Below are 16,799 nucleotides of genomic sequence, written 5' to 3'. Positions count from 1 at the left end.
GTGTGTGTGTGTGGCTCCAGTGACTCATCATTGCCCTGTGCCAGCTGTAGTGGAATCTAGTCGAGACAAAAGAAGACTATGACCTCTATTTCGTGCTTTCATTTATTTTATTTTTATGCCAACGTGTGGCTCTGGCCTTTTTAAGAGGATTTAATACACACAAAAAACAATGATTGACACTTTTATCTCTGGTTTTCTCCAATGCAGCTCTGTAGCAAACAAACGAAGAGCGACAGCTGTGCATTACACCCACAGGGTTTCCTCCTCTGCAGCTAAAGCCTCCGTCAGACGTCTCTGCCATTTAGCAGCAACACACACACACACAAAACTGTCAATAAAAGGCCGTTTAAAAGCATGTTTAAATGGTTGATTTGCATTTTACAGCTGATGAAAGAGATGTTGATGCATTTATTGTTCGGGGGGGAAACTCACTGTTCAAACACACACAAAATAATAATATTAAACAAAGAGAAACTTAAGATCAAGCACGGATACGGGAGGTTAGTGTTTGTTGTTGTGTCCTGTCCAGGGAAGGAATTTATCTGAGTTTAGAACTTAAAAAAGAAAATGAAAAATCAATAATACAAAAATCAATGTAGAAATCTAATTACAGAAATGCTCTTTGCAGCACACGGTTTATTTTGTTATTACATTCACTGACCATCTCTTTATTTATTAAAACCCCTTTTAAAAAGTAAAATGCACTCTCCTTGACATTTCGAGGGGAACGTATTTCACCTAAAATGACGGTTGCAGCTCTTTTTTACAGCAGGAAACAACTTTTCAATCAGTGAAACACAAAATAAGGGTGAAAAAAAATCTGTTTCCTTTTCAAAAACCTGATTTTTATAAAACCACATGCTTTATTAATCTACGTCGATCAGTGTATTCCAATTTCTTTTTCCCTATTTCTTCAAGTCTGCCTCCTCAAAAAAGATAGACGCAGCTTTTCACAAATTAGTCTGATAATAAATCTGGGTTCTAGACAGGACACCCTCCCAAAAAAAAGTCAAATGAATAGCTGCCCTTGGGGGATATTTAGGGATTGGCAGCGTTGACTGTGAACCCGCTCACAGGGAAAGCAATCGTGGGTTGGACTCTGTGGTTTCCAGAGGGATGACAATGTCCACAAATGCATCATTTCATGATGTCATATTTAGTATTTATGTGTTTTCTATGGCATGTGAGCATTGTTGGCTTCTGGATGCACAGCAAAGTAAAGGCTTGTGGGTTTGTTTGAATAAGGAGACGAGACCAATAAGAGCAAAGCCTTTGGGAGCTTCTCTCGGGGGTCCGGTCCAGGCTGAGGAGGGTCCTCATCATCTGCGATGGGCCTCGCTCACAGGAGCGTTCAGAGGCATATTTCCACCGAGTCTTGACGTGCAAAAGGGGCTCAGCTTTACTTTGTCCTATTTCGGTGTGAACCAAATGTTCCCCGAGGAGGAAAAGTGGTTTAGTTTGCTCATCCTGCCTTCGCTCATTATGTTTGCTCAGTTTATTTGCATTTAGGGTGGAAATCAGTGAGGAGGTGAGACGGGCTGAGACTCCCAGTGCTGAGCAGCCGGTCGAGTCCTGGATGCTGATGTTAGTGAAATAATACAGAAGCAGCAATTTAATATGAGAAGCACTGGTGTAGCTAATAGTATTAAATATCTCCATATATATATATATATATATATATATATATATATATATATATATATATATATATATATATATATATATATTATCTTCTTTTGTCTCTTTTATAAATATATTTATATAAATCAATATATATATAAATATATATATATATATGCTTTAGGGCATATATAGATGATTTATAATCTATATATATTTATAAAAGAGACAGCTGGCACAAGAGACTGATGAGTCACTGGAGCCACACACACACACACACACACACACACACACACACACACACACACACACTTGGATGGAAGAATGGATGGAGGGCCACAGTGGTATATACATATAAATAATAACTTCTACATAATACATTGTATTTAATGGTGTTGCAGTTGAACAGATAAAAACTCAAATGTAAATCAATTTCATGAAACGTCTGCTGCACGGTGTTCTTGACAGTATTCTGGTGCACAAGAAGCGATTCATTTTAATATGATGAACAGAAACGATGAAACAATATTGTGACTGTACCTTTCTGTGTGTTTCTCTGGATCTGGATCTGGACCCCGGATCTGCTTCAGCTAAATTAAATCCAGCCAACATTAATGTCATTAGTTACATGTGGCAAAGCAGGCAGATCCTGATTTTGGGCCCAGGCCCACCTGGCCTTCACCTGCAAAATGTAATTCAAAGAGACACGTACCAATGAGACTCAATGAGACACAAATAAACTACAAAGAGACACAGAGACACTAAAAAGAGAGTCAAACAGACACAAATGACTTCAAAGACACCAAAGCAACCACGAAGAGATGCAAAACAGCTGCAAGGAGACTCACAATGACTGCAAAGAGACTCAAAATGATCACAAAAAGACACAAAATGCCTAACAAGAGACTCACAATGGCTATGAAAAGGGGAGAAACAACCACAAAGAGACACAAAAGTACTTGAAAGACACCAAAACAACCACAAAGAGATGCAAAACAGCTGCAAGGAGACTCAAAATGATCACAAAAAGACACAAAATGCCTACAAAGAGACTCACAATGGCTATGAAATGGGGAGAAACAACCACAAAGAGATGAAAAATGATCTTAAAAGAGACCAAAACAACCGTAATGGGGTGCAAAACAGCTGCAACGAGTCAAAATGACCAGAAAAAGACAAAAAATCACTTAAAAAACACATTAAAAAAACACAAAGAGATACAAAGAGACTCACAACAGCTATGAAAAGGGGGAAAACAACAATAAAGAGACACAAAAATAACCCAAAAGACACACAGAACAACCTCAAAGAGATGCACAACTGTTGCATGTGTCTGGGTCTATCCCATGATTGCACTTATACTCATTTTCATTAATCACCTTTAATTTGAATTCATGTGATCACGATCCCCTTGAAAGATTTCTTTCACTCGGTTGATTTGCACAACCAGATACTTGAGGCTCTGAAGCGGCGCCTGCAGAGGTGAGGAGCCGTCAGTCTGGTCTGCAAACCAACCTCACCGCCGCCATGCACACCAATGTGGCTAACCGCTTCTCTTCTTCTACCCTCACTCTTTTCCTCATTTCCTTTCCTCCCTCTCCTCTTCCCTCGCCCCCAACCGTAAAAACAGAAGCAAGACGTTCTCAACCAAGTAAGCCTCATGCATGCTGTGTGGTGTGTGTGTCGGCAGGCTGCATGCACATCCTGTCCGCTAACGCGACGTAACCCCGCCCGCCCGGCCTGAGCGGACGAAGGCTAGAGGTCACGGGGTCGTTGAGTTGGGAGCAGTGCTACTAAGCACTCATATGACGTGTGTTGCTGTCTGTGTTGCTGTTTTCTTTTTCATGCCTTCAGACCGCCAACGGTTGTATGCGGATGCATCTTCCAGCTCCTGCAGTCCGTCCTCGTTAACTCTTAAGCAGATGTCTCTGTTGATTGGTCTGACCTTTAAAGTCTTAAGGCCTTTACGCACCGTTGCTCTTGTTTTTGTTTGACCGATTCACTTGTCAATATATCTTCTTGAGTTGCGGGATTTTCTGGGCTTCCACACCGCGAGGAAAAGGCACCAACCTATAAACGGACGTAGTTAAAAACGGACGGTATGGTCTTTCGTAAAAGAACACTTCAGTAACACTTTAGTCCGAATCACGACGGCGTACTTCATCGCTCCTTTCAACCTTGAGAAAGAAGACTGCTCAGACCAGATCCACTTACCTTTCACAATAAAAGCCCTAGACATAATTACACTGGGTCCCTGTTGACCGGAGGGAACTCAAATCACGGACTCAGTAGGAAGCTCAATGAAACACCGTACAGGAGCAGTTCACTGCTGGTGGGAATAGTTTTAGAAATGCGACATATTTACAGATGTGTATTTTCACGTTGTTTATTCGTGACGAAAAGTGTGTGAAGACTGTTGAAAGCGTTGGTTTTCTCTGACACCATAATGTCTCTCAGCTGTTATCACCCCAAATCAAGGCTGCAGACCTTCATTTCAAGGCAGCTTGAATCGATTGCATCCGTTCGTCCGGATGGTGTAAACTTCATTCATATCTCAGTGATTGTGTTAAACCCATCTGCTCTTTCCTTGCCCCCATACAGCCCATCGATTATGAGGGCTTCCAGCTCTTCATGGCCACTTACCTGGAGAACGACATCCCAGAGGAGCTGTGTCAGCACCTCTTCACCTCCTTCAAGAGCAAGACGGGAGGGTGCTCCCCCGATCCGTCCCATGCAGGAACGAGCCTACTGGGTGAGGACGATTGTGTTCGTGTGGTTGCAACCTTTTTACCGCTGATCACGTAGCTCACGGACTCATTGGACGGTCTGTTCTGAACTCAGGCTTGGTGGTCTTTCCTGGAAATAATCCTCAGGGGGTTTCAAATCATCCAGAGCTTCCGCAAAGATGTGTGTGTGTCAGTAGCAGACGCTCAGAAGGTAGGAATGGGTTGGTTAAACAAACACTGGACCATCACTCAGGAGACCGCTCTTCGTGTCCCGCGTTAAGCGTTAATTTAAGGTTTATTACGCAACTTCCGGACTCATTTCACGGCACAACCGCACTTATTTTATCCCTAACTACCATCTTTTCCTAAACCTAGCCGAGTGGTTTTGTTGCCAAAGACAACATGAAAACTAAGTAAGCCTACGTTGGAAGTTCTTTATGCAAAGACACTCTATGCATGCAGTAACGAGCGGAGACGGACTCGCCCTGATACATCCCACACTGACGAAGGGCACCTAGAGTTTGAAGTGTCGGCCCACTGAGCCAATCGTCGGTTTTGGCGAGTAGTGAGTCAGAAGGTGTTGCCAGGTCACGTCAAATAAACAAGGCCCAGAGCATTCGGCAGTCACATGGTAAGATTTTGTTCTGTTTTCCTGCCATCTTTTTGGGGTTTAACCTCTTGAGCACGGCAAGGCAAAGCAGCGCCGCTGCGCCTATTATCGGACAAAAATGTTTTGATTTTGTTTGAACGTTTCCTTAATTATCTCTGGAACCACATTATTGTTTAACTTCATTTAAAGTTCTACAGTTCCACAACCCTTGTGAGAAGATACATATGGTGTAAAACATAATTAAAGTAACCGTTAAGTTTAAGTACTTACGTAAACTCCGCCGACTATACTGCTGCTCCGTCAGCTTGCCGCGGCGGCCGTAAGGTTTCACCAAATCCATGATAAATACCCTTTACAAAGTCGGATTTCCCTAACAAACACATCTCAGTAACCCTACGGGTTTGTGGGCGTCTAACAAATCAATCAAAACCCTTACGAACTCCATATTAGTACCTGTAAAATCACAAATCGGCCGGGGGTTTCTTTTTTTTTCCTCTGTCTCACATATCCGCTTCCTGTGACTTACGTGTACCCCCCACTTTTCTAGAAACACGTCACACAGCAAGGGGGAAGACTTATGCAAATGTTAATACCCAGCAGCCTCTAGTGAGACAATCTATTGTCATAAAACAAGTAACCTTTCTATTTTTTAACCGAACGACACGTTTTTTTTGACTAAAACACCTTCCCGATATATCAAAGCTTGGTTTTGCATAGATTTTTGTTGCAGATTCAGATTATTTAGGTCCCAATCTTTCCAAAAAGGTGTCCTATTCATATGTGGGATGTTGGTAAGGGCCTGAACCATGGAGTTTGTAAAAGTCGGCGACCGCTTCAAAAGACATTTTTGGGAAATCTAGCTTAGATCATGCTGGACATTAATAGTTATGATCAAAATATGTTATAAAAGTGATTTTTTTGAAAATATACATTTTATTCAGAAATAAATTCTGAAAAAAATGATATAAAATAATACAAGTAATCTAACTCAATGGGGTTCATACGACTACTTGAACAAAGTACAGAAGTAAAAAAAGAACCATACATGAGCCTCGGTTAACAAAGATTGCCGACTATGTAGGCGCAGATCTGAGTCACGGTCACAGGTTGAAGGTCAAGAACAAAAAGACAAGACATGAAAGCATTTGAGCAGTTGACCCCTTATCATCTGTGGGTTTTTGAGGTTTTCTTCGTATTTATTTCTTCTTAACACAAGACATGATCACATGGACTTTAGCCACGTCATCTCTTTCCAAAGGAGTTGATATTTACGCACTTTCTTTGCAGCAAGAATGTAAAAAAAAAAACACATCCAGATGAACACAAACACAAAACACAGAAGTATTGACTTCACTGACCCGAGCAGAAGACACAAATCTCTGCAGAGCAGCCCGGCGGGCCGGAGTCGACCCTCCGGGCTGCTCCTCACTGCACAGCAGCTGAGGAGACAGACGGACTGTTGAATTAGAAATCTATTTCTGTGGTAAAATGCTCGTAAAAGCAAGAGGAAGCGAGTGTGGAGGGGCTAAATGTGCAGAGAGCTCGCAGTGGGAGCTGAGCTCATGACGTCCCGGCCTTCGCTCTCTGTGCCTTTCTTCTGCTCCGTCTCCGGTGGGGTTCATCTAATGGTCGCATGGCAGTAGAGACATGGTTCCATTAGCTGTGGCCTCGCGTGGGCTGCGTTTCTTCAGGCGCGGGCTTTTAAAAAAATGAAAGGAGCCCCGTGGTGTTTCCTTGAAAACAAACAAAAGCATTGCATTCAGTGTTGTTCCCCAAAACACGTGCGTGTTCGCATCCTTGAGTCCTCACAAGAGAAGATGCAATCACTTGGGTCAGTTGTAGTGGCACAACGGACAATTATTTTCATTTGCAACGACTGTGGCGATTATTCCCTCAATTAATTGATTGCATGTTTTGCTAGAAAGTAGAGAAAAAGGCCTTTATCATTTTTGTCAGAGCCCAAAATCACATCTTCAAGTTCTTTGTTTTACTGAAACCAAGTTAGTTAGTTTGCTCTCTTACATAACAAATAAAGAAGCATATATATATATATATATATATATATATATATATATATATATATATATATATATATATATATATATATATATATATATATATATGAATAAACGACAATCATTTGCGATAATGATGCTGCTTCTCATATAATTGACTCAGTTGTCGTGTCCACGTTAAAGGAATATTTCACCCTTTAAAATGACTATTTGTACCTAAATTACTCACCATGATGTCTTGAAGGAAACTTTTTTTTCCTCACCAGCCTCCATTGTGGGAGGAGAATCATAAAAGGGCCAAAAACCTGCAGCATCCTCCAGGTTTCATTCATCCAGTCGTGAACGCTCACTACTTCCCAAACACCTGCATCGGTGCTAAAACCCTTCTTGAGGCTGTTTATGTGTGCTAGTGTGTGAATAAGTAAAGGTTTTTAGCAAAGATGCGTGTGTTTGGGAAGTAGTGAACACACGGCTGGATGAATTTGGACTTGGATTATACTGCACGAGTTGTGTGAGAGTTTATAAATTGATGTTTTGATTCTCGGCTCACTGTTGAGACACGTGAGAGAAACATGAATTCAAGGTCACAGAGTGAGTGAGATGCAAATGCTCATTGTTTTGCGGCTGAAGTCTTCCTTTAAGTTATCGACAAATTGTACCTAAAATCTGAAGAACAAATGATGTAATTATATAGCTTGATATTCTTATGGCAGACAGGGATTACTCTGCTCCCAGTGGATTTCCTCTCTTTGATCCTGCAGCGGTAACCAAAGTGCCCGTGGAGGCAGGTATGCGAACAATGCCGCTCACGTCGCAGCTGCATAAGTTATGATGAAAAGCAAGTATTTCATGAGATGTGACATGCTGTGTATCATCATCATGTCTGAAAAGAAAGAGAGAGAACAATCACAGAGCCTGCACTGACACCTGGTGGCCATAACCTGCCATGAGTCAGACTGGATGGAGCTGCTTTTCTGTGCTGTTGAGTCCTTCAGAGCCTTGTTTGTAAAGCCTGTTGCGATACAGACTTATTGATGAAAGAGATGAAATGAACAATATTACCACCAAGTATGCTGCCTGAAAGGTTCCACTACATGTACTGTTGTGCTTTCTGTGTCCTGCCTGTCCCTATTTTTTGTTTTGTTTTACTCTTAACCTAGATTCAATTTCATTCTGTTTCAACAACGTTTTAAACTTCAAACTGTGCTCTAGAGTTAACTTAAAATTTATACTAAAGTTTATTTTGTCCGTTTTTTTAAATCTTATATTATTTTGCCATATTGCTCCATTAATTCGGCCAATACGTTTTTATATCAAAGGAGGAGATATTATAGTTATTTTTGACAAATAATCATGCTAACTAGCTAAGCTAACTGACTTTTTTAGCTAGCTAGTAAACAACATAACCCCCTTCTCTCTTTTTAAAGAGCCGATTTACTAGTTTCTGTCCGCACACACATTTACATTAATTTATTTTAATTTGGGTAGCAAAAGGAACGGAGATTAGTTTTTTTGTAATTGTGCACCACAGCTCTGCTTGATTTAAAATAAGTATTGACAGATTTTAAACCTAGTTTTGCTGAACTCTGATTATAACTATGAATCCTAACTATTAATTGTTGGTACAATCCAGCCTGTATACACAGAACTTAAAGAGTATACTATTTCTTCACTGATGCTGACACTGGAATAAAATAATAATAAGAAAAAAACAAGTTCAAAATACTTTTTTTAATAAAAGTTACATTTGCTTCGTAAATTCGCTTGAAACAAGATTAAATATTCAGGCTCTTCAAGATAAATAGAAATTAGCTGGGAAAACTCATTTTGAGCTATATTATTATAATATTATATCAGGAAGTGTGTGCGTGTGTGTGTGTGTGTGTGTGTGTGTGTGTGTGTGTGTGTCATGAGGCGTCTAACACTGGAAAGTTGTATTTTTTTCACTTGACAAGATATTTCACATGCATTATCTAAAAACAAGCATTTTGCTGCGTCTGCCGCTGTCTTTATATTTGTTTTCCTCCTCCCTCTGGAAACAATGACTGACCACAGAAGTCCGTTCCATTGACGCGGGCATCTCTATTCAGACCGAAGTGGCCTGTGCCCCCATTACAGGTACTGGAGCAGGCCGGGTACCCGGTGATGTCATGGGACAAGAGCCCTGCTGGCCATAACCTCCTGCCCTCCCCCTCCCTTTTTTTGGTGTGCTCTTGTTGTGTCGTTGTACAAATTCGTTGTATTTTGCCTGTGGATCAGTGGAAGACTTTGTGAGTGGTGTGTGTGTGTGTGTGTGTGTGTGAGGTTTTAACCCAGTGGCGTCATTTTATCTGCTTCCTGTCTGCATCCTGAGTCTGTTTTGGGTTGTTGTCGTCACGTTCTTCGGTATTTCTCCAGTATTTCTGCTTACAGTTCTCTGTGCATCCTCAACTCCTGTGTCCTTGTCTTTGTCCCTCTACCTTCTCCTCCCAGGCATGAATGGGAAGAGCATCCTGTCTGCAATGGGCCGGCACACGCCGGAGCTCTCCGGCGTGATGATGAGCGCGGCGGGCTCGGGGGCCGCCACCTCCCCGTGCTCGTCCCGCTCCTCCTCGCAGCGCTCGGGCATCGGGGTCCACACGCCTGGGGGGGCCCACCGATCGCCCTGCGCCCAGGTCAAAGCCTCAGAGGGGAGCGGCAACGCCCTGACCCCCAACGCCGGTCCCGCCAGGTCGCCAGCGTCCCCAAAACTCTCCCCAGGTGAGACCGACCGCAAGTGCTGTGACAGTGTTTTCTGATTGAACTCTAATATGTCACCAAAATGAAACAATCATCCAATTAGCACATATTTAATAAGACAATGCCTCATTTGCATATATAAACATAGCATTTAAGAAAGCTTCTCATACAAAAAATTACTGTCTTTATGTTTGCAGATAGAATTACAAACCTTTGGGAGCCATAATTGATCAGATTTAGCTAATAATATACAATATATTTAACATCAACGTGATAAAACTGTGTTTATTGGACATTAACAGTTGTGTCTGGGTGCTGCTAATCCAGTTATGACTTTCCAGATCGGTTATCCCCGTCACATGATGTTTTCTGCACAGTGAATAGTGTGTTTGTCTCTCTACCTGCTGCTCTGGGATCAGAGTTCTCTAAACCTCTCAAACTAATACTCATAACTGTGTAATTTACCGGCGCTCCTGCTCCACACGGTGCATTCGCATTCAGTAGCGGCGTTGACCACTTTGTGCCGTGCGTCGACAGAGCGGAGCCACTCCGAGAGGCATCTTTCGCTGCGGAGGAGCCCGTCGCCCCAGAAAGCCCCCCCCCTGCCGTCGCCCCAGGTGGTCTTCCTCAAGGACATCGTCTGCTACCTGTCCCTGCTGGAGAGGGGGACGCCGGAGGACAAGCTGGAGTGTGAGTGATGGAGTGATGAGGTGCCCATCCCACTTACACCGCTGGTCTCATGCCAGCTTGGGTTAATAAGGCCTTCCCCGGGGCCCTCAGGTACGGTGGTTCCACGTCCCGGGTCAGTGACATGCTTAAACCCTGCCGAGCCCAATCTCAGGCTATATTGGTGCACAGTGACAGGTCTAATCTCTGCTAACTGGTCCGCTATACGGAGGCAGCCGCGCTCCACTTCTTTAGCCCTGTGGCCATCTGGAGAGAGTCCAAGAACAAATGTTACTGCCGCCGGTTATCCGACGGCATCCGAGTCATCATGGGATCTCTGCTCTCTTGATTCCCTCTAGTCATGTTCCGGCTGTACGACACAGACGGCAACGGGGTTCTGGACAGCTCGGTGAGTGTCTCCTCTTGCTCCGTCTCTCTTTTACCCCCCCTCCTCTCTTCATCTTCCCCTCCGTGTCTCGTCTCTCTCTTTGCCCTTTGCACACGGCAGCTCTAAGAATAGACACCTGAACGCTCGGCGACAGCAGTCGTGTTTACATGAGATCATTTGTAACTTTAATATCAGCCGCGTGCTGAATATCTTCTTCTGTGAATGTGTTGTGCAGGATATGTGGGGAAATGCATGAACAAGGGCGTATTGTGAGACAATGGGCCCCCAGACGCTACAGCTGTTTAGTCTCTTCTGGTTGTGATTTTGTGTCTCTTTGTAGTCGTAACACGTTTCTCTGTGGAGACATTTTATAACCTTTTTGGTTTTGTTTAAGCTGTTTTTGTCTGTTGTTTTGTGCCTCTTTGTAGTCGTTTGCATTTCTTTGTAGTCGTTTGCATTTCTTTGTAGTTGTTTCATGTCTCTTTGTAGTTGCATCGTGTCTGTTTGTGATTTTTTGCATCTCTTTGTAGTTGTTCCATGTCTCTTTGTAGTTGCACCATCTCTGTTTGTGGTTGTTTTGCATCTCTTTGTAGTCGTCAGCATCTCTTTCATGTCTCTTTGTAGTCGTAACACGTATCTCTGTGGAGACATTTTGTAAGGTTTTTGGTCTTTTTTGGCCCCCTTTTTGCATTTCTTTGTAGTTGTTTCATGTCTCTTTGTAGTTGCACCGTCTCTGTTTGTGGTTGTTTTGCATCTCTTTGTAGTAGTTTTGGTCAATTTGTAGTCTTTTAGAGTAATGGTTAAAGTTGTTAAAGTCCCAGAACGGACATCACCGTGATATCGATAGATGGGAGCAACACCCTAAAGAGTCCCCTGCTTTATGGTCTGTTTGACTCTAAATGACCACATTGTACTAAATGAACATCATGCTGTATTGAAGAAGACTTGAAACTAGAGATTGAGACATAAACTCATGTTTACAATGTTTACTGAGGGAATAAATCAAGAGAGAAGGAGAGTCATTTTCTCAGACTTCTATACAATCAGAGTAGTCGCCCCCTGCTGGTCAGTATGACCAGTTTGAGAGAATGCAGCTTTAAGGCACACAGCAGTGACTTCCCTTTCCAGATGGTTGCTGCCTGATCCAAAGTCCCGGACGTCACTTTACCGAACGCTGGCTTTAATGTTGATTTACAGCATTTATTTTGCCTGTCATCCATGTTTAAAATGTATGAGAGTTGATTATTTTTAACGCCCGGTTCTCTTTGTGCATCTTTCTTTTCGTAGGAGCTGGATCGCATCATCAATCAGATGGTGCATGTGGCAGAATATCTGGAGTGGGATTCAACAGAACTGCGACCGGTGAGCAAACACACTCTCCAAACTAGCTTGTTTTAGGACAGCAAAAAGAAAAAGAGGAATTTGTTTAAAACTATTATTGCCATTTTGCAACAGAAATGGTGACACTGTAAACACATTTTATAAATAACGAATGCTATACTGTCATAGCGTAGTACCTCTACCATAAAACAGTACCAAAGTTAGTTAAAATATTCGACAATTCACAATAAATAAAAAATAGTCCGATCTGATCCTGTTCATTCCTTTTTTAAAGAATTCATGAAACTGCCCCAGGGACTAAGAACATTTGCAAGAAGTTATTATTATTATTGCACCAGATAAAATATAATTTCCATCTGTCTCCTTGTATCTCGTCTGTTTGTTTTTAACTAATAAAAAGCCTGCTGTAACATTGCGTAACTCAATTTTTAAGCATCTTAAGAGTCCTATTTTCATTATAATATGTCGGGAACTGACTTTGTGTCTACAGTCTTTGGTTTTAAGAACGATTTATATCTCTGCTGCTTTAGATACTGAAGGAAATGATGGAAGAGATCGATTACGACAGAGACGGGACGGTCACACTGGAGGAGTGGATCCGAGGAGGCCTCACCACCATCCCTTTACTGGTCCTGCTGGGCATGGAAACGGTACATATCCAGTGTTAACTGTACGCTTTGTCTCCTCACCAATATATTACACCTGCTCTCTTTGTGTCTGTTGTGAGGTTGTTCTTGAAATGTACTTTATCGTGTTGCAACTGCTGGGTCTTTAAACATTACACAAACAATACATGTTTCCTTTCTGTCACAGGATGTCTTTAAAAATATGGTTTCATGTTGCAAGAACAGCAAATGCTCCGTGTATTTTTTTCTGAATGGACTGGACATAGTGTGGGACATCTTACAGGCTGTGAAAAGCTCAGTAATAACATGGTAATAGTAGGATAAAAAAGAGGTAAAAATTAGGTAATACCATGCAATTACTTAAGTAATAACCAGGTAATAGCTTGATATTAACGATGGATATATCTGGGTCATTTGAGGTCAAAAACAATGGGTAATAAAGGGAAACACATTTCAAGACGAGGCAAATCTTTGTAATACAAATTTAGTAATGTGGTGATAACAATATGGTAACCTGCTAACAAGAACATGGTTAAATCGAAGCAATATTTAGATTACTAAATGATAATATTGTGACATAAACAGATAATAATGAGGTAGGATAGGGTGTTTTGTACCCTCAAAACCTCATGGAAATCCTTGGAAGTCAAAATTGATAATCATTGTAAACGATTTATTATCGTTTTGTAATTCCAAACGTTCCCCTTTGTTTCAAGGTAATACTGCACAAATACTAGTTTTATACCTGGAAACACGTGTGGTAGTTTTTTATCATAACTCAGGCCTGCAAAATTATAGTTTTGCATAGTTTCTTTTTCATTATATCTCACAGATTATAATCTTAGTATATTTAATATAGAGCACACAGTTTTTAAATTGTTAATACCCCGTGTGCATCCATATATTACCAGTTCACGTGTACGTTACGCTGCACTTTTTTGCACTTTCTGTGCAATGTGTTTGATCTCCTCTCATAACTTGAGCTGCTTTGCAAACACACAGGAGCATTTTTACACTTAATTGTTTGCCTATAGAGAAATGAAAAATAAATAACAAAAAAAACGTGACAAATCCTGAGAAACATTCAGGTGTTCTTATCTTGTGTTATCGTTGATGTGTATTTCTCCCACTTCTCACGACATTGCTCCTCTTGAGCTCTTATTCTGTGAGTTAACAGTTCCTGTCTTGGGGGGAGAGTTTCTAATGCTTCATCCAATCCCTCGTCGTCTCCTCCTCTAGAACGTCCAGGAGGACGGGCAGCACGTGTGGCGTCTGAAGCACTTCAACAAACCCGCCTACTGTAACTACTGCCACACCATGCTGCTCGGGGTCCGCAAGCAGGGCCTCTGCTGCTCACGTGAGTCCTCTCTCTGTTCCCTTTCTTTTATTCTCCCCTCTCCTTCCCTTAAAACCTTCTAAAAACCCATCCTGCAGACTGAGCGATTGAAAAAAAGCCCCAAAGCTGCTGTATTTGGAAGTATTGAACACCATAAGTAATATACAAGTGAAATATATGGTTTGGTACATGAAACAATTCAAATGTCACAGATGTGCGCAAATGTGCCCCAATGCAAGCTTTTGAGTCCTCGCCTGAATGTTCTCTGTTCTAAACCCTCTCTAACTTTGTTCTGCTTCACTTTATCAAAGTCAACCTTTGCAGAGAGAATGTTCACATATTGAGTTTTGATTTGGTTTAGAGAATGTTCACATATTGAGCTATGATTTGGGTTAGTGAATGTTCACATATTGTGTTATGATTTGGGTTAGAGAATGTTCACATATTGTGTTATGATTTGGGTTAGAGAATGTTCACATATTGTGTTATGATTTGGGTTAGAGAATGTTCACATATTGAGTTATGATTTGGGTTAGAGAATGTTCACATATTGAGCTATGATTTGGGTTAGAGAATGTTCACATATTGAGCTATGATTTGGGTTAGTGAATGTTCACATATTGAGCTATGATTTGGGTTAGAGAATGTTCACATATTGAGCTATGATTTGGGTTAGAGTTGGACCTTACAGCTGCATAATTTCACAGAAATAATCATCCTGAAAGTGATTATTTTATAGGCGGACCTGAAACCTTTTCATTGTTTTCTGTCTGTCATCTTCATTTACTCTTAACCAGTAACATATAGACTGATATGCACACATCTGGACAAAATCTCACATGTGTACATTTTATTATAACACCAACATTATTGAAATAGCCCTAGTGGTTGCAGAGATTCACCCTTTTTAGTTTGCAAGATTGTTAGATGCAATTTTCGAGGAAAGGACCTAAAAATAGGATGTTTTTTAAAGTGTTAACTCTCCCCCCTGTACTCAAACCATCTGACTCAAATGTGTTGTGCCTGAGTGCCTCTGAGTCAATGTTGTTTTTCAATTAAAAAGTCCTCACTGTCATCATAAAAATGAATTATAATAATTTAACGATGTTATCGCCCGTAATTACGCTAGTGATTGAATTCTGTTTCTCGATGCTGACGTCGTCGTCACACTAGAACATTGCATATAACATTTGTTTACTCTACATACTTATATTTCACTGTATATACCACATTTACACACTTCATATATACTTTGCATTTTTGCACTTTTATTATTTAATTTTCTTAAATGTCTTCTATGCTGCCACAACCACATGTCCCCTTGGGGATGAATAAAGTATATACCCTATCCGATCATATTGAAATGATCTCTAATGTGGTAAACATTAGAATTGTCTTATTAAATCCCCTGCAAGACATGTTTTTAAGTTAAGATGAGACCGCTCTTTTTAACGAGCTTGTCGTCTTCCCACAGTATGCAAGTACACAGTGCACGAGCGCTGCGTGTCCAAAGACATCGCCGCCTGCATCAGCACCTACGCCAAGTCACGAAGACACACCAACGTGAGTACGGAGGCATGAAAGGGGTTCATTCTGCTCGTCGGGAGCGAGGGAAGTGATGCTGCGGGGGCGCCGGATGCACGAACACTGACCCCTCTGTTTTAGAGCAGACTGCCACCGGCTCATGGGCGCGTTTAATTGGGGCCGCCGAGGATCATGGGACGGTCTGCGAGGTCATGCGAGGCTTCTAATCGAGTCAATATCCTCTTGTGTTGTAGCTTTGACGTGATTAAGCTCTGCAGAGTTGTTCCTCCGGCTCGGGACAGAACTTACTGGCAGAAGTCTGAAAACTAATAAATGCAAAATAACTTCGAACACTGATTTTGATTTCCTTTTTGTCCTCCTTCCAGGCTATGCAGCACGTTTGGATGGAGGGAAACTCTCCGACCAAGTGCGACCGCTGTCACAGAAGCATTAAGTGTTACCAGGGCCTGACGGGCCTGCACTGCGTCTGGTGTCAGATCTCTGTGAGTCGCTGCCTCGTGTGGACACACGTGAATATGACCGGGTTGCACTTTTATTCTGTGATAACGCCGTAGTGCGCCGCAGCCTCTGTGATTTATTGGAGGGTATATTTTTTATGGTTCATACATCTCTAAGTGCATCGTGTTTTACAAGTGTTTATGAAGGTGAGCTCACAGTGAGTTACGGCCTTCGGGAAGTCTCTTGCGCTACACTATGTTGCCAGTTTATTATTAGGTACGCGTAGCTCCAAACTGCCGCAGAATAACACAAAAAAATCTACCGTCGTTTTATGTTATAAGGAGGTGTTAATTCAAGTGTATGTCACGCACTTAAACAGCATCACAAACTGCAGCCTGCAAAAGGATCAGACCGTTTAATCCTTTGAAACTTCTTCAATAAAAACTGAACATCATGACCTTCATGAAGGGAGGATATGTTGCAGGACTGTTGTATTAGATTGTATACATTTTAGTCAGGTGTGCCTAATAAAGTGGCATCTGAGTCTACATTAATTCCGTTTAGTTTTACCTATAGCCAAAGTCCATCATGTTGGCCCTGCACTCTATTGGTTTACTTTATATGGATCACCCTTTGGTCCCCGTAATGTGTGAACAACTCCAATGTCCCCACAATCACCGACCATACACACCTGTACACATTTTACGCTGCGTTGCTCTTTAAATCCACTAGATGTCACCGCCGACTTGGGTGTTTGCTCAACGTCAGTC

General features: G+C 41.7%; 1 protein-coding gene across 1 annotated transcript in view; it reads left to right on the top strand.

Moving 5' to 3' along the window:
- Positions 1-16,799, top strand: part of dgkg (diacylglycerol kinase, gamma) — a gene marked incomplete at its 5' end in the record, with an annotated part of 74,288 nt that overhangs the window by 5,250 nt on the left and 52,239 nt on the right. Inside the window, 11 exons of the mRNA XM_079231180.1 lie at positions 3,251-3,271; positions 4,222-4,372; positions 9,027-9,089; positions 9,444-9,710; positions 10,227-10,379; positions 10,715-10,764; positions 12,031-12,105; positions 12,615-12,734; positions 13,950-14,067; positions 15,521-15,609; positions 15,957-16,073. Coding sequence (XP_079087306.1) covers positions 3,251-3,271; positions 4,222-4,372; positions 9,027-9,089; positions 9,444-9,710; positions 10,227-10,379; positions 10,715-10,764; positions 12,031-12,105; positions 12,615-12,734; positions 13,950-14,067; positions 15,521-15,609; positions 15,957-16,073 — 1,224 coding nt within the window. The remainder of the gene's footprint in view (positions 1-3,250; positions 3,272-4,221; positions 4,373-9,026; positions 9,090-9,443; positions 9,711-10,226; positions 10,380-10,714; positions 10,765-12,030; positions 12,106-12,614; positions 12,735-13,949; positions 14,068-15,520; positions 15,610-15,956; positions 16,074-16,799) is intronic.

The sequence above is a fragment of the Taurulus bubalis genome (genome assembly GCF_910589615.1).
Source record: "Taurulus bubalis genome assembly, chromosome: 15".
In the NCBI taxonomy this organism is placed as follows: domain Eukaryota; kingdom Metazoa; phylum Chordata; class Actinopteri; order Perciformes; family Cottidae; genus Taurulus; species Taurulus bubalis.
Note: the sequence above shows the minus strand (reverse complement) of the source record. Positions and strands in the feature narration are given on the sequence as shown.